The sequence below is a fragment of the Oncorhynchus tshawytscha genome, linkage group LG13 (assembly GCF_018296145.1).
Source record: "Oncorhynchus tshawytscha isolate Ot180627B linkage group LG13, Otsh_v2.0, whole genome shotgun sequence".
Taxonomy (NCBI): Eukaryota; Metazoa; Chordata; class Actinopteri; order Salmoniformes; family Salmonidae; genus Oncorhynchus; species Oncorhynchus tshawytscha.
The window spans coordinates 36978263-37000050 of NC_056441.1; the positions used below are offsets into that span (position 1 = coordinate 36978263).

Consider the following 21788-nt stretch of genomic DNA (forward strand, 5'->3'; position numbering starts at 1 on the left):
CACATCAACCTCCCTCCCTCCCTCCCTCACATCAACCTCCCTCCCTCACATCAACCTCCCTCCCTCCCTCACATCAACCTCCCCCTCCCTCCCTCACATCAACCTCCCTCCCTCCCTCACATCAACCTCCCTCCCTCCCTCACATCAACCTCCCTCCCTCCCTCCCTCCCATCAACCTCCCTCAACCTCCCTCCCATCAACCTCCCTCCCTCCCTCCCATCAACCTCCCTCCCATCCCTCCCATCCCTCCCTCCCTCCCATCAACCTCCCTCCCTCACATCAACCTCCCTCCCTCCCTCACATCAACCTCCCTCCCTCCCTCACATCAACCTCCCTCCCTCCCTCCCTCACATCAACCTCCCTCACATCAACCTCCCTCCCTCCCATCAACCTCCCTCCTCACATCAACCTCCCTCCGTCCCTCCCTCACATCAACCTCCCTCCCTCCCTCCCTCACATCAACCTCCCTCCCTCACATCAACCTCCCTCCCTCCCTCACATCAACCTCCCTCCCTCACATCAACCTCCCTCCCTCCCTCACATCAACCTCCCTCCCATCAACCTCCCTCCCTCCCTCCCATCAACCTCCCTCCCTCCCTCCCATCAACCTCCCTCCCTCCCATCAACCTCCCTCCCTCCCTCCCATCAACCTCCCTCCCATCAACCTCCCTCCCATCAACCTCCCTCCTCCCATCAACCTCCCTCCCTCCCATCAACCTCCCTCCCTCCCATCAACCTCCCTCCCTCCCATCAACCTCCCTCCCTCCCATCAACCTCCCTCCCTCCCATCAACCTCCCTCCCTCCCTCACATCAACCTCCCTCCCTCCCATCAACCTCCCTCCCTCCCATCAACCTCCCTCCCTCCCTCCCATCAACCTCCCTCCCTCCCATCAACCTCCCTCCCTCCATCAACCTCCCTCCCTCCCTCCCTCACATCAACCTCCCTCCCTCCCTCCCTCACATCAACCTCCCTCCCTCCCTCCCTCACATCAACCTCCCTCCCTCCCTCCCTCACATCAACCTCCCTCCCTCCCTCACATCAACCTCCCTCCCTCCCTCACATCAACCTCCCTCCCTCCCTCACATCAACCTCCCTCCCTCCCTCCCATCAACCTCCCTCCCTCCCTCCCATCAACCTCCCTCCCTCCCTCCCATCAACTTCCCTCCCTCCCTCCCATCAACCTCCCTCCCTCCCATCAACCTCCCTCCCTCCCATCAACCTCCCTCCCTCCCATCAACCTCCCATCAACCTCCCTCCCTCCCATCAACCTCCCTCCCTCCCATCAACCTCCCTCCCTCCCTCCCATCAACCTCCCTCCCTCCCTCCCTCCCATCAACCTCCCTCCCTCCCATCAACCTCCCTCCCTCCCTCCCATCAACCTCCCTCCCTCCCTCCCATCAACCTCCCTCCCTCCCTCCCTCCCACCTCCCTCCCTCCCATCAACCTCCCTCCCTCCCATCAACCTCCCTCCCTCCCATCAACCTCCCTCCCTCCCTCCCATCAACCTCCCTCCCTCCCTCCCTCCCATCAACCTCCCTCCCTCCCTCCCATCAACCTCCCTCCCTCCCTCCCTCCCATCAACCTCCCTCCCTCCCATCAACCTCCCTCCCTCCCTCCCTCCCATCAACCTCCCTCCCTCCCTCCCCCCTCCCTCCCTCCCTCCCTCCCTCCCATCAACCTCCCTCCCTCCCTCCCATCAACCTCCCTCCCTCCCTCCCTCCCATCAACCTCCCTCCCTCCCTCCCTCCCTCCCTCCCATCAACCTCCCCCTCCCTCCCTCCCATCAACCTCCCTCCCTCCCTCCCTCCCATCAACCTCCCTCCCTCCCTCCCCCATCAACCTCCCTCCCTCCCTCCCTCCCATCAACCTCCCTCCCTCCCTCCCCCATCAACCTCCCTCCCTCCCTCACATCAACCTCCCTCCCTCCCTCCCTCACATCAACCTCCCTCCCTCCCTCCCTCCATCAACCTCAACCTCCCTCCCTCCCTCACATCAACCTCCCTCCCTCCCTCCCTCACATCAACCTCCCTCCCTCCCTCCCTCACATCAACCTCCCTCCCTCCCTCCCTCACATCAACCTCCCTCCCTCCCTCCCTCACATCAACCTCCCTCCCTCCCTCACATCAACCTCCCTCCCTCCCTCACATCAACCTCCCTCCCTCCCTCACATCAACCTCCCTCCCTCCCCCTCAACCTCCCTCCCTCCCTCACATCAACCTCCCTCCCTCCCTCCTCAACCTCCCTCCCTCCCTCACATCAACCTCCCTCCCTCCCTCACATCAAACTCCCTCCCTCCCTCACATCAAACTCCCTCCCTCCTCACATCAAACTCCCTCCCTCCCTCACATCAAACTCCCTCCTCCCTCACATCAAACTCCCTCCCTCCTCACATCAAACTCCCTCCCTCCCTCACATCAAACTCCCTCCCTCCCTCACATCAAACTCCCTCCCTCCCTCACATCAAACTCCCTCCCTCCCTCATCAAACTCCCTCCCTCCCTCACATCAAACTCCCTCCCTCCCTCACATCAAACTCCCTCCCCCTCCTCCCTCCCTCCGTTCTGACTGACAAAGGGTGGCTGATGTATTGCAGTATCTGGCAGTGCCTGGTTCTGGTCGTCATTATTCCTCCCTCATCCCTTTTTCCCCTCCTTCTCTGACTGTGTCTCAAGTGCTAATATAGTACAGCATGAAATTCCAGTGAGTGCCAGAAGACTGCAGTAACAGCCAAAAGAGAGGGGGGGAGAGAGGGGGGATGAGAGGAGGAATGGCTTGGGAACGAGAGAGAGCAAAACCAGGCCTGCGTAAACTAATAAGGCCTTGCATGCTCAAGGAAAGCACATAAACCATACGCACCGACAGCAAGCACACACGTGTAACCCAAAACACAGCTCCTCAGTGCCCGTGAGCCTCTCCCAGTAAAGATGATTAAGGCAAGGCCATACACTACAGGGAAACTCCATCACAGCTGAGGGCTCAAGTGACAGCCGATAAACAGAGCACGGCCTCACTCTCCCATTCCACACCAAGGTCCTGTGTAGCTCAGTTGCCCCCCTGCAACCCATAACCTGTTTTGAATACTGCAGCTGGTGATTGGACTGCAGGCCACATACATTTGAGGTTGCCCAATTGAAATCGTCATACATAATAGCCACCTCCTCTTGGACATGCGTGTCATAAATTCTGATCCAGGTATAATGAGTAATGGGGTTGCTACGGGTAACACACGGCAGGGTTTTCACGCTGTCATAAAAAGGGCACATCGTGTTAATTAGCTGGAGACGCCGTGCTTAGGTCAGACACTAACAAACAGACACGCCCACAAACTGCCAATGACCTGCTTCCACTCAGGAGTCATGACAGTGTTCGTGCCAACACAGACACGCTCCTTAACGCTCTTGAAGACGGTCTAACCCTCGGATAGGCACATCAAATGTATGTTCCGTGTGTGTTCCGACTCCTCCTCTCGCGTGTGATTCTTGAGGATCGGTGCCTTTACACACTCACAGCTTCAGGGACAGAAAGGTAGTGCTATCACCATTGACGAGAATGGCTACAAAAGCAAGGCCCTACTGTACATTGCTATGACACACGAGCCCCCTGGGGGCTCAGAATAGATTGCATTTAAAGAAAGGGGCCTTTGAAGCAGCAGGGTATAGGGAGGGGCGGCGGGAGAGAGAGGGATGGATAGAGAGAGAGGGATGGATGGATAGAGAGAGGGAGAAGGAAAATGGAGGATAGGCAGGGAGAGAGGGGGATGGATAGAGAGAGGGAGAAGGAAAATGGAGGATAGGCAGGGAGAGAGACGAGGACAGATTCAGATAGCTGATGGGGAGACGGAACGAGACGGACAGAATACACCAAATCCATTAAAAAAGGGGGAGAGAGGATTGGAGAGGAACTGTTTGGAATCCCCCATGGGGCTAGATGCAGCAGTATACTGTTGATGAATGCACATCTGAAATCCCTACTTATTCAGATGAGGGTAGGCCAGACATTGCCAGGAAGGAAGAAAGGAAGGAAGGAAGGAAGGCAGGCAGGCACACACACACAGAGAATGAAAGCTAGAGAAAGAGCCAGGACTTGATCGTTTACCTGGCTAAAACGCTTGTAAACGGAGACCGGGCTCTAAGCACCTGCGTGCGTCTTGCTTTCCCCCGTAACTCAGCACCGTGCGTCAAAATGAGACACGCAGGCCCAAAGAAAACAGAACACCATACCATCACAGCATACATAATATACTGGCGGCTGGGTGCTACACATCGGCAGCCATGAAGGGAGTTTCCTGCTCTCAATGTACAGCACTTTGAGCAAGAAAAGGTGCTAGGTCAATTAACTACCAATTGAGGGATATTGTCGGTAACAGTGAAAGGGTCACCAGCAACTGTGGGGTCAAATACCTACAATATAGTAGGCATAGAAATAGATTTACTAGAACCGACATTACCATTCAAGTTAATGTAATTCTATTCCTATGACAGTAGGTCCTTTATTGAACAGCTTATTGTGATGGAGCTCAAATGAGGCCATTGAATCCCTCACACACACACACACACACACACACACACACACACACACACTTCTGTGAACCGTATGATCTCATGAACCAATACATCATTGCAAAATAACAAGCTTCAGTATGCCGTCAGGAACCTTGCTATTTGAGGCAACATACACACAGTCAAAAGTAACAGGGGAAAGAGTGGGTGGTGTGAGGAGAGAATGGGTGATGGAGAAGGAAAAGGGGGAGAGATGCAGAGATGGTCTGTGCTGTGCTGATTAGGCTCTGGGGACAGACCCAGGAAGGATGAGAAGACGCAGAGTGCCTTCTGCAGGGCTGATAATGACCAGGACACAAAACAAACACACACACACAGCGAGAGGGACACAAAAGCACAAATTCTCTCTCTCACAAAGATGTGACACTAGTATACAAGACTTTAAAGGGCAACACATATTCTTCAATATGCTCTCCCCCCCTGATCCTGGACAAAACCCCAAATACACGTAGACTACATTTCCACGAGTGAGAGTGAGTGAGTGAGTGAGTGAGTGAGTGAGTGAGTGAGTGAAAGAGAAAAAAATGCCCGACCTGAGGGAACTGCTTTGTGGGGACCTGGGGTGGAGATAGAGGACTGTCTGTTGCAGAGTCCAGTCCCTCTCTGGAGCTTTCCCAGTCTCCCTGGGTGGCGCCCCCTGCCTCTGGGGAGGTTAGTGGGAGGTCGCTGGCATAGCCTGAGGACAGAGGGTCCTGTAACGAGGGTCCCTCGACTTTCGTGGTTTCCTGGGTCCCCGTAAGGTTGGTAGTCATACTGGGACCTGAGGTGTCCATATTGTCTCTCCTTTGGGTCAGGCCAACCCTGCCTACCTGGGTGGCGCCCCCTGCCTCTGGGGAGGTGAGTAGCAGATCACTGGCATAGCCAAAGGCAAAAGGGTTCTGAATTAATAGCCCCTCTTGGACCCGGGCTGGTTTATGCAGACTAAGTTCCTTGACTTCTGTAGTTTCTTGGGTCCCCATCAGGAAAGCGGTCCTGGCATCCATTTTGGCTCTCCTGCTGTCCTCCTCAGACAGTTGTACTTTGTTTCCAGTCACTGTGCCTTCCTTGACTTTTGTCTTATTGAGACAGGAGGCGGCAATTTCGGCTCTCATGATGTCCTCCTCAGAAAGCTGTACTTTGAGGATGTTCCCAGTCACTGGGGATGCGGCTGGAGGTTCGGCACGCACCTCTACTTCCACCTCGTTGTCATGGTAACTGTCCCCTCTCCAAACTGGGGACCCAAAGTCACTGGGGTAGACTGTCCTTACAACACACAGCAAGCCCCCCACCTCACGAATGTGGACCACCCCTTTGCGCTCCTTTTCCGGAGGGGTGTTAAAAGCAGCCCCCAGCGTCCCCGCTACCCCGCCCCCGCCTTCATCCTCCACCTCTTTCTCCTCCTGTTCTCGTTTCTTTTCTCTTTCCCTCTCTTTCTTGGGTCTTCGTATGCAAGGCCTCTCCAGGACCCCTTGTTCTCTCTCCCTGACTTTGCAGACCTGACCCCCGCCAGGGGTGGTGTGCACCTGGGACGGGACAGCTGGGTCAGGGTTGTCAGGGTTGTCTAGGGTGGGGTAGCCACTGGGTTGCCCTTGGCTGCTTGAGGCATCTATGGTACTGCTCGTCCCCCCTTCCTCACTCCCAGCTCCGGGGTAGGACAGCCTTCTCCACACTGGGCTTGGCTCAGGGGACACTTCCAGCACTCTGCTACCACCCAACCCCCCCATGCTGTCACTCGTGGAGTCAGCACAGAGAGCACTGGGCAGCGGCAGTCTGGATTGAGTTTGAGCCTGAGGCACGGTTAAATTGGCGATTTTGGCGCCGACGTCACTCATAGTTTTGAACGACGCGGTGGTTGCCTCCGTGACGGTACCTTTGTCCTCTTCCTCCTCATCCTCTTCCTCTGGTATGTTGCTTATCCTTATGCTTTCCACTTCCGAGCCGACCGACGACCCTCCTTTCTGGTGCTTCTTCCCTTTGCGTCTCCGCCGGAAGCGGAGGCGTCGTTTGGGGTTGGGGGACAGTGGGGGGAAGCCGTGTCCTCCCTCCCTAGGAGGCCTCACACAACCCATGGAGCTTCCCATCTCAGATAGACCGTGAATGAAGGAGGGAAGGGAAGAGGCGGCAAAATTAGAAAGCAAAACAGAAGCGCTCTGGTGGACAGGCAGACGAGAGTAGCAGAGAGTGACAGACGAATCTGATACCAAGGTGACACCTGCTCTCGGTGTGACGTGTAGCGACAGCCGGTTTAGATCTGGTTGCTTGCCAGGAGCATAGGGAAAAAAATGACAGAATGATAGAGCGAGGATGTGGGCTCTCGTCACCTTCTCACCTTCGGGTTCAGTCCACTCGGCCGGAGGTGCTTGCTGCAGGCTTGCGTGTCACAGCTCTCGTCTCTCCGTAGGCGCTCCTCTCCCAGTCTTCCCTCCCCCCCTCTTCTCTCTGCAGCTGTTGCCTCACCTCACACAGGCTCAGGAAACACCGCGTTCAGCCCTAGCTGCTCTGGCTCGCTCTCCGAGGCCCCCACCTCTATGGGCAGGTCACGGACATCCCAGCACTCACTTCAAGGACAACCGTGGCAGAAACATGTCAGTAGACTCAGCACAGCATAAGAGAAAATCGATTTGGCTCAGGCTTTGGTAGTTCATTCATCCAAGGTTTGGCAGGTGAGAACGTAAGTCAACGTGGCTCATACATACTACATGTTGAATGAGGCTAGGAGACGGTGAGTCAGAGCACTGCAGATGTGTCCATTTCAGCCAATCAGTCGTGTAACACACACACAATGTCGGACTGTGTTCGAGTAGTCCGTGGGGTCTCCTGCGTTGCCTGCGATGGAATCAGTGCTGGTCTCATCTCATAGCTGCAATTTCTTAGAGTGAGTGGTGCGAGGGAGCTGCAGTGCAGACACACACTCACACAAGCAGTGTGACCGGCTCAGTGCACATCATACCAGTCGCTCGGCAACAAAAATAAAATAAAAACAACTCAGGTCATCTGCAATTCTGCTCTGTTTCCGCAACCCTGCACACACACACAGTTTGTTTGCAATTTGTTTTCTCTGTCGTTCCGGTGGTACTGTAATCCAAGTACTTTATCCAGACTCGCCTCCAAGTACCCAGAATCATATATTATTAATACCTCGCCGCTCCTACGATAATCACATCGCTGTCAGCTCCTTAATGGTCAACAACACTCATAGTAGTAGCCGTGATAGCATTAGCCTTGTAGCAGCTGGTGGTGTCCCATTCTGCTGCGGCAACATGCTACTATCCACTATCCAGATTGGAGGTGGGCGATAGCGGACAGTCAGCCAACTGTTCAAAACCTCAAATCAGAGCCTTGACCACAGCGGCGGCTCAGACTCCTCGCCATCTCCCACGGTCCCCCCCTACCCCCTGTTCATGGAGTCGCTGTGTCATGTGACGCTTGATTAACTTCAGTTCACATGGTTGTTAACCACAGAGATCTCTTTGTCGTCTTAGTACGAAGGGAAACCTCCTGGGGGTGGGGGGGTGTTAGATGAGCGTTGAGTCAACGTTACGGTGCTGACTTGGAAGACTCCAGGTGATGAGGGTGACCATGGGACCAGGAAGAGAGGCGATGAGCTACTGAACTGTAGGCGTTAGTTACTACCTTCTTCGACAATCCTTCTTCGACAATCCTTCAAATGACTGCAATCACGGAAAAGCCGGACAACTCTTGACAGTGGTCCCTGTAGTTTAGACTCTGGTGCTGTACCAGGTTAAAATCCAGAGCACGTCGCGTTAGGGAGTAGAGATCATCCCCTTTAGCTTTCCAGACGTCACGTGGCCTCCCCCCTGGATAGCAGCCTTCCCCTTATGCTCCCTCCCACAAAGGATTGCTGGGAGAGCGTGCTCGTGGCTGGTGCTATCCAATCACCAAACCCTCAGTCCGTCTCCATCCTTGTCACCGTCTCTCAGCCAGGCAGGCTTTTTCCATCATCCCTGCTGCAGCCGTCGTCGCGACACTGCTCCAGTATATAAAGCATCCACACTCATCCAGGTCTGTATGTGTTCCCAGTAGGAGTCCACAGGCGTGCACGCAAAGAGGTTCTGGTTGCAGACAACCAAGCAGATAGACAGGCGGTTGGGTTAAACATGCACTTCCCTCTCCACTCGTCTCCTCTGGTCTGGTTGATCGAATTACCAGTAGTGGCTGGGCTAAGCTACAGGAGGCTAGGTTAGACTTTGTGAGGGTAGGTCCAGTGTCCCCCAGCTATAGCTGTCCCCCTGACGCGGCCAGTAAACGAGCAGCTGACTGGGTAAGGCAAAAGGCAGAGGATAAGTCCGGTAGTCTGGAGCTCCTTGGCTGGTTACAGCGAGAGATGGAGGAGGAGAGGGGGGATTCAGATGAAGGGAGAACAAGGTCCCCGTCAGACAGGCATGGTCGGATTGATCCAATTTATACGGTGCTCCCGGGAGAGAAGGGAAATGTGTGTGCGTGTGCAGCCGAGGAGAGAGCAAGAGCGCGTCAGTGTGTGCCGACAGGGCTTGGCGATCCTCTGATCAGCTGTGGGTGTGTGTATGAATCCTCTGTGTGCGCATTTGAGTCGAGGCCTGTAGGTCCAAGGAAAGCCAGGAGACACAGTAACAGCAGGCAGCCTGTATTCCTCTCCCTCTCTCTCGCTGGCTTCTCTCGTTTGTTCTCTCCCTGGCTCGCAGGCAACGACAGAGGGAAACGCTTTATCTTCAGGCTGCTTGCAGCTTCACTGCTCTAGCCCTCTCCTGCTCTCTTTCCCTCCCTCCCTTCTCATCCTATCCGCTTGCTCGTCACTCCCTCCCTCCCTCCCTCTCTCTCTGTGGCACACTCTGAGCTCAGAGCGCTTGTTATGACACTCGCACTTAGAGCACGAACAATATGTTTTTTGGGGATACGGATTCCGATTTTTGGGGGGTACAAAGCTCACCGATACGATATATCCGTCAATGGAGTGTTTCATAGCAGGGAAATTGAAAAGTGACATTTTCCACACGGTTGTCAGAAATTGTCATCCAAAGGAGCAATTGTCCAAGAAATAGGCTTGAGATGTTAATTTGTTAAATTGTGACAATGACATCATGATAATGGCCTCAAATGTTCAGATCAGCATGAGATTTCATTTTTTTCATCCTATTTATTGAATATCAGTGAAATTGTGGTCCGATACAGATATATATTTTTTTATCTGTAAAAATGCCAGGTGAACCGATTTTATCAGTTGCGCGCGCACACACACACACACACACACACACACACCTCAAAAGCTTCCCCAGTTGGCAAGCTGCTACAGAGGAAGATCTTAATTGTTGCTTCTCTGCAAATACTGAGATCACCTCAATCTGATTCTCTGCCTCTCCTCCACACCTCTCCCCATCTATCCCTCCCCTGGTGAAATAGAGGACAAAAAGGAGGGGAAGGAGGATAGATATCAGGGGTAAGGAGGGAATGTTAAGTATTAAAGCAAGTGAGGGGGTGGGGATGAAGGAGTTTATAAAAAATACCAAGAGGGATGAGAGATTTAAAAAAAACAGGCTGTAATGGCAGAGAAACAGAGAGACACAGAGAGAAACAGACAGACACAGAGAGACAGAGAGAAACAGACAGAGACACACAGAGACACAGAGAGACACAGAAATGCAAAAGAGCCTTTGCGCCAGTTCAGGATTCACCACTTTCACTGATGAGCCTTTTCAAACACACAGGCTTCAAGACGTGACAACCTCGTCTCCCACATAAACACAACCCTGATGCAGTACAGTCACGTGGTTGCTTATAGCCTTTACACTGTACTCTCACACCCCTTAAGACACTCAATAGCTCACTGTGTGTGTGGGTGGTGGACTGTACGAGCACACAACAAAACACACATCTCACAAGCCCACATCAAGAAACCCCCACCCACATCAAGAACCCCCCCCCACACACACACACACACACACACACACAGGCTTTGCATAGCAGCTTAGAGCTCTACCCACAGACCAAAAACAAATACAAACATAAACAATGCAGACTATTCTCCAGTGATGACAGATGGGCTACATGAGTCCAATTCACAGTGGAAACCAGTAATAAGGTCCCCGAGGCCTTCCCCATGGATATGATAGAACGGGCTGGAAACCAACTAACTACCTGAACTCAGGCACTCCCCTAAGGGATCCTACACTGTACTGGACCAGCTCCATTAGGGATAATCATCAAGTCTAGCGCCAATGAGAGTATTTTACCAGATAATTATCTCTGTCACAACATATTTGGCATTCAGAGAGAATATAGGTTGCGTAGAAGAGCAGATTTGAGGTCAGTTTTGATGTTTCACCTCTAAATGACGGCGGTTAGGAGATATATAGGGTAAGCTGGTCCTAGATTTGTGCTTTGGTAGCACTTTCTAATTTGAGCTTTCGCATAAGCAGGTCAGAGCTGGGTCTTGATGTATTTTGTATTAGAAAGGTTCTTCAGGGGAGGAATTACAGAAGCACAAATTAAAGAGCCAGGCCAGAGTGGATTAGCCAATCGCACGCAGCCACAGTTTAGGAAGAGTCAGGGATTGTGAGAGGCTGTGTAGTAGGCTGAGAGCATTGTTAGTGTGCCAGGTCATCTATGATGCTGGGATAAATGGGGACCCCTAGTGGTGAAAGTGAGGCGCTGCAGCCAGACTTGCACCACTGTTGCATCAGGGTAGATGTAAGCCTACTGAATTCACATAGTACTCAGTGGCATGGATGCCAAGCAAAGCCTGGCTTCCCAAAATATTTGACCAATACAATTGGCAAAATAATTTCTCTGTGTTTTCATCATTTTCCATAAATTCGCAAGTGGCTGAATCTCACGGGAGAAATGGTCCGAGCGAGGGAACCAGCACCCCTCTGTCTCAGTATGTGTAGCCCATGTATCTGATGCTGTCTGGACAAAAAGAGTATAACATGTTGCCGCCGTAGCATTTGATTGATTGATTCCAGCAAGTATTTGGCCTCCATTGATAAAAAATTTTTAAAAAAGAGAGAGAAGATAATTAGCCAATCAGCATTGAGCCAAGCTCAACTTTGGGTTGTCCTGGTACAGCATGCGAGGAACTTACGCTAGCAGTAATAATTTTAGCTTGGTACCCTATGACAAGAAAAACTAGGAGTTTACTGTATGACAGAGCCATAGACTGTTTTGCCAACATAAAAGAGAGGATGGCATTGGCTTTTAACTTGTCTACAAGTAGGGTGAGTCAACATTTGTTGTTTTACTAGCACACACACACACACACACACACACACACACACAAATCAGTACCATGGACAGACATGATATTTAGCAACATTGATTGTACTAAATAGTTTTTGGTATCTTTACGTTTGTTTTCAGTGTATTAAACTAAGCATATGTATCCCTGTTGATTTGATGATGTTTAAATGCTTGAGTTTAAATGGTGCTGGAAGAGTGGAGGCAGTGCTCCTGTTGTCTTTGTGCTGACTTGCGGTAACGCCGTGGTTCTGAATCAGTAGTCGTTTCGTAAACTCTAGAAAACATGAACTTGCTTGACCCTGCTGCAGACTATTACTGTTTGTTAGGTGCAATATTTGATTTGTGGACAGATGTTGCCCTCTGGCTTTGTGAGGAAACAAAACGTAGGTGTACAGGAGTTGAATTTATTCCGCCACTGTGTGTAATATTTCTGTTGTCACGGCCATACTGTATACAGTGGGGTATGAACGAATGGGTAATTGAGCAAACCACACAATTATCACAGCATTGGTTGTCATGTGACATTTTTTACTGGCTTTCTCACTGATTTTACCCACACACACCGCTATAAAACCCTCTTTGGCATCCCCCCATCTGCGATATCCACCCGTTCTGCCAGTCACATTCTATTAAATAGGTCCCCAGAGCGCACACACGTCCCTGGATCGCTCCTCTTTTCAGTTCGCTGCAGCTAGCGGCTGGAACGAGTTGCAACAAACACTCAAACTGGACAGTTTAATCTCCATCTCTTCATTCAAAGACACAATCATGGACACTGACAGTTGTGTCTGCTTCGCGTGATGTATTGTTGTCTCTACCTCCTTGCCCTTTGTGCCGTTGTCTGTGCCCAATAATGTTTGTGCCATGTTTTGTGCTGCTACCATGTTGTGTTGCTGCCATGTTGTGATGTCATGTGTTGCTGCCTTGCTGTGTTGTCTTAAGTCACTCTTTAAATAGTGTTGTGTTTGTCTCTCTTGTCGTGATGTGTGTTTTGGATCTGTATTTTTAATCCCAGCTCCCGTCCCCGCAGGAGGCCTTTTGACTTGCCTAGTTCAATTTAAAAAATCTTTATGTACAAAAAAATACTGACGCACTATACATTTTCAGCGCTATACAATTTCTGAAACACAGAAAAGTAATTTACATAAGTATTCACACCAGAGTCGATACTTTGTAGAAGCACTTTTGTCTGTGATTACAGCTTTGCGTCATCTTGGGTATGTCTGTATCAGCTTTGCACATCTGGATTTGGGGATTTTCTCCCATTCTTCCTTGCAGATTTTTTCAAGCTCTGTTAAGTTAGATGGGGAGTGGCAGTGAACAGCAATCTTCAAGTCTTTCCACAGATTTCCAATGGGATTCAAGTCTGGGCTTTGGCTGGGCCACTCAAGGTCTTTCACATTCTTGTTCTGAAGCATTCCAGCATTGATTTGGATGTATGCTTGGAGTCATTGTCCTGTTGGAACGCATATCTTCACCACAATCTAAGGTCGTTTGCACTCTGAAGCAGGTTCTCATCAAGGATTTGCCTGCATTTGGCGTCATTCATCGTTCCCTCCATCTTCCTGCCACGGAAAACCATCCCCCATAGCATGAATGCTGCCACCACCATGCTTCACAGTAGAGATTGTGTTAGACGGGTGATGAGCTGTGCCTGGTTTTCTCCAGACATAGCGCTTTGCAATCAGGCCAAAGAGTTCCATTTTTGTCTCATCGGATAGCCAGTTCTAGGCAGAGTCTGGGTAGTTCCATATTTTTTCCACTTGCCAATGAAGGAAACTTTCAACACTCTAGAAATAGTTTTATACCCTTTCCCTAGACATATGCCTCATCACAATTCTATCTGAGATCTACAGACAGTTCCTTTGACTTCATGGTATAGTTCATTGCTCTGACATGCAGTCAACTGTGGGACCTTATATAGACAGGTGTTTTTCTTTCTAAATCATGTCCAAACAACTGAGTTGGCCACAGGTGGACTCCAATTAAGTGGTGGTGACAACTCGAGGATGATCAAAATGACATTGGATGCATCGGAGCTCAATTTGGAATGTCATAGCAAAGGGGTGTGAATACTTATGCAAATGAGCCGTTCCTGAATTTACATGAGCAAAAATGTCTAAAAATATTGGGGTATTGTGAAAATATATTTAATCCATTTTGAATTCAGGCTGTAACACAACATGTGAAATAAGTCGAGGGTATGAACACTTTCTGAAGGCAATGCAATGCAGGAGCAGGGCCGAGGATCTCTACAACTGGGTCGAAGTGGCCGGTGTTGACTGCTGAGATAGCAACTCGTCGAGCCTGCAGTCAGAGAGAACGTTTCTGCTGACATGACACGTCTTTGGAAATATGAAGAACTGGTCTTAACTAGGCATGACAGAGTGTGGAGTCATAGGCCTGTGGTTCTACCCCTGACAACATAGTGTGTAGTCCAATGACAATCACACGTTATTTTACTGGCAGTAATTGAACCTTAGGGGGACAGCTTTCTGGAATGACCTCACTCCCCACTTCCGGGCCATGCAGTGCTTTCTAACCAAACATCTGATAATAACTACTAACACCAAACCCTATATCCTGGCCCATAATCATTACAATAAATGAACATGTGCTTTCTAACAAGGCATCTTGTGACTACCAATTAAACCAATTAGACTTTTACATTGTTTATTTTGACATGTACTCCCGCGGTCTACGTTGATGTACTCGTCTGAATATTTAGGTGTTTTTGTATTTTGTGTTATTGTTAAATTATAATAATAATAATAATAATAATAATACAAATATAAATATGTTCATATAGGATTGGTTATATTTTTTGTTAAGAAATTCAGTCATGGATGAAATTGAGAATTACTGACACAAGAAACGAGATTCTAAGCACTCTATAAAACTGTGTTTATATGTCCGTCCTCTCCCTTAACAGCGACCCGGACGATCTGCATTGACCCTTTTCTTGCACCAACTATTTCGACTCATCACATACGCTGCCGTTACTGTTTATTATCGATCCTGTTGCCGGGTCACTTTATCCCTACATTCAGTGCCTTCACATTTTATTGGTGTTACAAAGTGGGATTCAAATGGATTTAAATTGTCTTTTTTTTGTGTCAACAATCTACACAAAATACTCTGAAGACAAAGTGGAAGAGAATGTTGAATTTTAAAAAAGATATTAAACACAAGTGCATTACCTAAAAGTTGTTACAGAAGTATTCAGCTCCCTGAGTCAATACAGAAACACCTTTAGAAACGATTAAAGCTGCGAGTCTTCTGGGGTAAGTCTCCAAGAGCTGTGCACATCTGGACTGTGCAATATTTGCCCATTATTCTTTTTTAAATTCTTCAAGCTATATCAAGATGTTGTGGGGATCATGAATAGACAGCCATTTTCAAAACTTGTCAAGCAGATTTAAGTCAAAACTGTAACTTGGCAACTCAGGAACATTCACAGTCGTCTTGGTAAGCAACTCCAGAAAATATTTGGCCTTGTGTTGTAGGTTACTGTCTTTCTTTAAGGTTAATTCCTCTCGTGGTCTCTGGTGTAACGCAAACTGAAGCAGGACTTTGCCTGTGCTTAGCTCCATCCCATGTCTTTTCATCCTGAAAAACTCCCCAGTATTTGTCAATGACAAACATACCCATACCATGATGCAGCCACTGCTATGCTTGAAAATAAAGAGGCAGTTACTCAGTGATTTGTTGGATTTGCTACAAAAAGGCTTTGCATTTAGGCCCAAAAGTGTAATTCCTTTTCAGTTTTTTGTTTCTTTTCACTATTACTTTAGTAATAGGGTGGTTTAATACATCACCCACCGCATAATTATTAACTTGACCATAATTAAAGAGCTATATAATGTCTGATTTGTTATTTTTAACCATCTACCAATCACTGCCCTTCTTTATGAGGCCTTCAAAAGGCTCCCTGGTCTTTGTAGTTGAATCTGTGCTTGATTGAGGGACCTTACAGATGTTGTATGTATGAGGGACCTTACAGATGTTGTATGTATGAGGGACAGGGTGAAGGGTTTGTCATAAAACAATAATGTCAACCACTATTATTCACACAGGGTGAGTCCATATAACTTATTATGTGCCTTGTTAAGCCAAACTCATTTAGGCTTGCCTAAACAAAGAGGCTGAATACTTATGTACTAACTATATTTTATACTGTACAAAAATGTAAACGCAACATGTTAAGTGTTGGTCCAATATTTCATGAGCTGAAATAAAATATCCCAGGAATTTTCCATTTGCACAAAAAGCATATTTCACTCAACAACAAAAAATACATCCCTGTTAGTGAACATTTCTCCTTTGCCAAGATAATCCATCCACCTGACTGACAGGTGTGGCATATCAAAAAGCTGTATTAACAGCATGATCGTTACACAGGTGCACCTTGTGCTGGGGGAAATTAGGCCACCCTAAAATGTGCCGTTTTGTCACAAAACACAATGCATGCTGACTGCAGGAATGTCCACCAGCGATGTTGCCAGATAATTTAATGTTCATTTCTCTGCCATAAGCCGCCTCCAACGTCCAACCGGCCTCAAAACCACAGACCACATGTAACCACACCAGCCCAGGACCTTCAGCCCAGCAAACACACCAGACATATCACCCCCTGAGCATGTTTGGGATGCTCTGGATCGACAGCATGTTCCAGTTCCCGACAATATCCAGCAACTTCGCACAGCCATTGAAGAGGACTGGGACAACGTTCCATAAGCCACAATCAACCGCCTGATCAACTCTACATGAAGCAGATGTGTCGCACTGCAGGAGGCAAATGGGGGTCACACCAGATACTGACTGGTTTTCTGATCCACACCCTACTTTTTTTTAAGGTATCTGTGACAAACAGATGCATATCTGTATTCCCAGCCATGAGACATTCATGGATTAGTGCATTTATTTAAATTCACTGATTTCATTTTATTAACTGTATCTCAGTAAAATCTTTGAAAATGTTGTATGTTGTGTTTATATTTTTGTTCAGTGTAGTTATGAATTTTGTATTCATCTTGGAAAAAAAATAGGATTTTTCTTACACTTACGAGTATTTAATGTAGATTGTTGACATTTTTCCTTTACATATACATCCATTTTAATCCCACTTTGTAACGTAATAAAAAGTGAAGAAATCCAAGGGGTCTGAATACTTTTGCAAGGCACTTTACATATCTACCACAATTATCTCCGTACCAAGTTATCATTTCTCATTGTGTATTTATTCCTCAAGTTACTATTTTTCAATTACTTCTCCCTGCATTGCTGGGAAGGGCCCTAAGTAAGCATTTCACTGTTAGTCTACTCCTGTTGTTTATGAAGCATGTGACAAATAAATTATTTGATTGATCCTCAACTGCAACCCGTAAACGCCACTGCTCTACGCTTCCATCTTCTCTCTCATTTCCTCCTCTTCTTTCTCTTTCAGTGCAACAGTAGTTTTCAGCCCCCATTCAGTCCATCAGTGCTGTGTCTCTACCTCTATCCCTCAGACTGCATCACCCTCCCTCCCTCTACTCTCCTTCCTCCAGGCTCACACCGTTCTGCTGAATCATGCTGATTGAAGTGGCTGCGTAGTCATGCGGCGTGTCTCCTTGGCAACCGGCTTGCCAGTGTCACCTTGAGGTTATTTAATCATAACCGCTCTGTTCTGCCCACAGCACATCCAGGTGGTTGTTCATGGGAAGTGTGATTGTAAACCTAATAATACATGTGGGTACATGAACTGTCAAAATACGGGGCTTTGCCAAAATGGCGCTCTCATTTCTTTTTCAAACTTTTATAGTGAAGTTCGACCCCCCCAACTAAACCTTTCCTTTTTTTGGGAGGATCTTTGATTTGTGTCAAGGATGCAGGAAGGGTAGGGTTCGCTTGACTGATTCATGTCCAAACATCGTTGTTTTACCCCTGGGTTCTTGAGGCCAGGCCAGTGTGTGTGTGTGTGTGTGTGTGTGTGTGTGTGTGTGTGTGTGTGTGTGTGTGTGTGTGTGTGTGTGTGTGTGCGCTCCTCTATGGTGCCAGTGCTTTAGAACATGGCCTGACCTACTGCAATGCCCTGCCTGGTGGCTATTTTCCACAACAGCACAAGGACATACCAAGGAAAACTATGCGACACACACAGCCACTCCACTCAAGCTTTTAAAACACTACTACTAGTGTCTTCACAGATACACACACACACACCATAGGAGGCTTTCCTAAAGCCATCTGTCTCCACAACAAGCAGGTTGGAACAACATCTACAAACAAAGCAACAGCTCAAGTAAACACCCACACTGACAAGACACATTAAAAGACTCCTAAACCTAGTCTGCGCCTGGCACAGAACTAACTAGCTGCCGCACACACAGCCTCTGAGCCAACCCTGGTACTCCCAGCAACCCAATGACAGCAGAGGACAAGTCTGAGAGAACACACACACACACACACACAGCCTCTGAGCCAACCCTGGTACTCCCAGCAACCCAATATGACAGCAGAGGACATGTCTGAGAGATCAACACACACACACAGACAGAGCCTTTGAGCCAACCCTGGTACTCCCAGCAACCCAATATGACAGCAGAGGACAAGTCAGAGATCAACATCCAGCATTAGCTCTAAGGATCGTCACCACCTCTGCCTCGGTCTCCAAGTGATGGGAACTAGACTATAGGCCACAGTGGAACTATCACTATGCCTTTAGCCCATATGGACAGAGAGCAGCCTCACTAACAAATGTCATGTCAATGGCAAAAGTGTAAACTATATTTGACAAAAGTGTTGTTTATAAAGTGATGTGTATTTGGTTCCATACCAGACTCGCAAACCAACAGAGATGAGCCACAACATAGAAATATGTTTTTACTTGTAAAACATTGATTAAAAAAAAGAAGAAATGTATTTTTTATTGACAGAGGACAAAGAAAAGGAATAAAGGAGTCACATGAACCCTCTGTCCCCCCACGCTCACTCATTCAACTAGAAACAAACAAAACAGAGAAGAGTAGCATGCTAGACCTTCACACACACTATAATACGTAGAAGAAAAGAGTGTAAAGCCCAGTAGCCACCCATCCCCCACAGGACTTCTACAAGTACTCAAGGTAATTAGATGGATGATTTTATCTGAACCGCTATCTTGACTTGCTATGAGACCGGCGAGTCGTAAATCGATTTTTCTGCCAAGACAGATCCAATTTGAAACCGTCGCTTCAGTAAACATTTCACTGTAACGTCTACACCTGTTGTATTCGGCGCAAGTGACAAATAACATTTGATTTGGAGGTGGTGTCGTTTAATTTTTTTTTATTTAACCAGGAAAAGACCCTTGAGATTAGAGACCTCTGTCGTGAGGTGGACCTGGCCAGAGGCCAGCAGGAAGTGGTCATCGTGCCGTGAACACACACACACACACACGCACACACACACACAACATATAGAGCAGGGTGGCCAACCTCGACATAGAGCTAGAAGACATAGAGCAGCACAGACCTGGAAGTGCAGGATGATGGTCCAGATGAGGCCCAGTGTCAGCTTGGGGTTGCCGTCTGTGATGTCATCGTTCCGGATGTTCACCAGTTTGACCTGGAACATGTAGAACGGGAGGATTAAACACCTGGCCTCATGGTAAACTAATTAAAGCTTTGACATGGAATAGAAAGCTGTAAGGGGACTGGAGTTGGGTACCCATGTGCTCCACATTATTAACCAGTCACCACATGACTTCCTGTTCTCTATTGTAAACGTTGAATACTAAAGGGTGTGACTAGCCTCCATATTCCGACTGTCTTTCTCACATCAGTGCACATAAGAGCAATAAGAGCCACTGAAAGCATAAGAGCCACTGAAGGCAACCGAGATGGAGCCCATGTTTAGTAAGAGCCGGTGTCTAAGACAGAGATGCAGCATTGGTTAGAGATGCTTGAGGTGTGACTATGGTCATCTGGGAGTCCCAGTCATGCAGCGCTGACACATTGGGACAAGAGAGAGAAAGAGAGAAAGAGGGTGAGGCGAGAGAGAAAGAGGGAGGCGAGAGAGAAAGAGGGAGGCGAGAGAGAAAGAGGGAGGCGAGAGAGAAAGAGGGAGGCGAGAGAGAAAGAGGGAGGCGAGAGAGAAAGAGGGAGGCGAGAGAGAAAGAGGGAGGAGAGAGAGAAAGAGGGAGGCGAGAGAGAAAGAGGGAGGAGAGAGAGAAAGAGGGAGGAGAGAGAGAAAGAGGGAGGAGAGAGAGAAAGAGGGAGGAGAGAGAGAAAGAGGGAGGAGAGAGAGAAAGAGGGAGGAGAGAGAGAAAGAGGGAGGAGAGAGAGGAGAGAAAGAGAGGAGAGGAGAGAAAGAGAGAGGAGAGGAGAGAAAGAGAGAGGAGAGGAGAGAAAGAGAGAGAAAGAAAGAGAGATACAAAGAAAGAGAGAGAGACCACCTCAATTTTTTTATTTATGGATGTGCTTTGGATGTTTTTTTTTGGTGTTTTTTTTATTTAAATGGTCAAATAAACCAAATTGTATTTCATTTTTTTCCCCCCAAAGGCAGATGTGGTTGAATTTGGCTTAGTTCAGGTCAATATGTATTTCTGAGCATGAGTACCTGTTGAGATATTGAGTGGGTTGAGAGTGGCGTGTGTGTGTGTGTGTGTGTCAGTTGTACCTGTCTCTGTTTGAGAAAGTCCAGGGCAATTTGGACATTCTGGAGCCGGTGAAATCGCATGCGACCCTTTTCCCTGGGCTGAAAAACAGAAAAGAAAAGTTAAAGGATATTTTTTATGTAGATATTCTCACAGTCACAATTCTAACCAGTGATAGAGATACAAGTGGTGAGTGTCCTTCCCAATTCAAAGTGCAGTGAGCGGGGAAAACTAAGCACAGGCCGCTGTAATGACATGGCATTATCCTAGAGGGCGCTGTCTTCAACTGTTGTCAAACACACGCCAACACCCATCCTCACAGCAGAGCAGGAAACAACCCAGGAAAAACATTCTGCGAACCAGAACATGTACATCTGGAAACCATGCTGGTTTAAACAGTCTAATACTTCCTCAAAACACACACACTTTATCACTGCCTGCTCTCTCGAACACACACAATCCTTGGCTGGCTGGCACACACACACACACACTACACACACACACACACACACATGACACACACACACACTACAATCATTGACAACACACACAGCAAAGCTGCTAGAAATGCAAGATGCAGGAGTGTGTGTGTCACACTGTGCTGGGCTGGGTTAGGTATACTGCAGTCAACAGTGGCAGTACTGAAGCAGCACTTTAGCAGAGCTATAAGGAGCACTCAGGCCAAACCAACAACTCCATGCAGAGCAAGAGAGGTAAGGGAAGGGTCAGGGAGAAGATGCTGACCGTAGAAATGCTACTTAACCTTAAGATTTTGTCTGATTATCATTTCGTGATGTGTGTGTAATGGTTGCACATACGTCAAGCAACGGTGACTGAGAATGTGTGTGGTTGAATGGGAAAACGTTGAGAAAAGTGTGTGTAAATGTGTATGTCAATGTGTGTCTTGGAATGCCTATCCATAACACCACTCCACTCCACTCGCATGCAGTCTGAAAACACAGTCTGTGGGGTGAGGATCAGCGTGAGGGTTGGGGGTCAAACATACTCCCTGAGCTCCGTCCTCCTCCTCCTCCCCCCCGAGTAAGATGAGCGGGGGGGCTCGGGACATACACACCCTCCTCAGCGAGGACACGCCCTTGAGCTGCTACCATCCGGAGGGGTGGGGGGGATGAGGAGAGCGAGAGAAGGATGAAAGAAATGTGTAGAGGGATGAGGTGATGTTCCAAAGGAAAGAGAGGTAGGAGGAGGAAATGACAAGTGCTGCTGGGGCAATAGGAAAGCCAAATCAAAAAGTAACCCGCTAACAGGCCAGCTTTTTAAAAAATGCTTTTTTACCTTATTATAATAATTGTAAAGTGCACTCTCACAGTAACACACTCTCTCCCCCTCACAGTAACACTCTTCCCCCTAACAGTAACACACTCTCCCCCTCACAGTAACC

General features: G+C 48.5%; 1 protein-coding gene across 30 annotated transcripts in view; it reads right to left on the reverse strand.

The window, feature by feature from the left end:
• Nucleotides 1–21788, reverse strand: part of LOC112266035 (microtubule-actin cross-linking factor 1-like) — a 261147-nt gene that overhangs the window by 122898 nt on the left and 116461 nt on the right. For 8 of the 30 annotated variants that reach the window (XM_042295674.1, XM_042295675.1, XM_042295676.1 and 5 more), the window contains exons 5-6: nt 20410–20487; nt 19264–19356 (exon numbers count right to left, since the gene is read on the reverse strand). In XM_042295674.1, the coding sequence (XP_042151608.1) occupies nt 19264–19356; nt 20410–20487 (171 nt within the window). Of the gene's footprint in view, nt 1–5093; nt 7904–19263; nt 19357–20409; nt 20488–21392; nt 21492–21788 lie in introns of those variants that run through there. The other 22 variants (XM_042295655.1, XM_042295656.1, XM_042295654.1 and 19 more) reach the window with 7 other exon arrangements.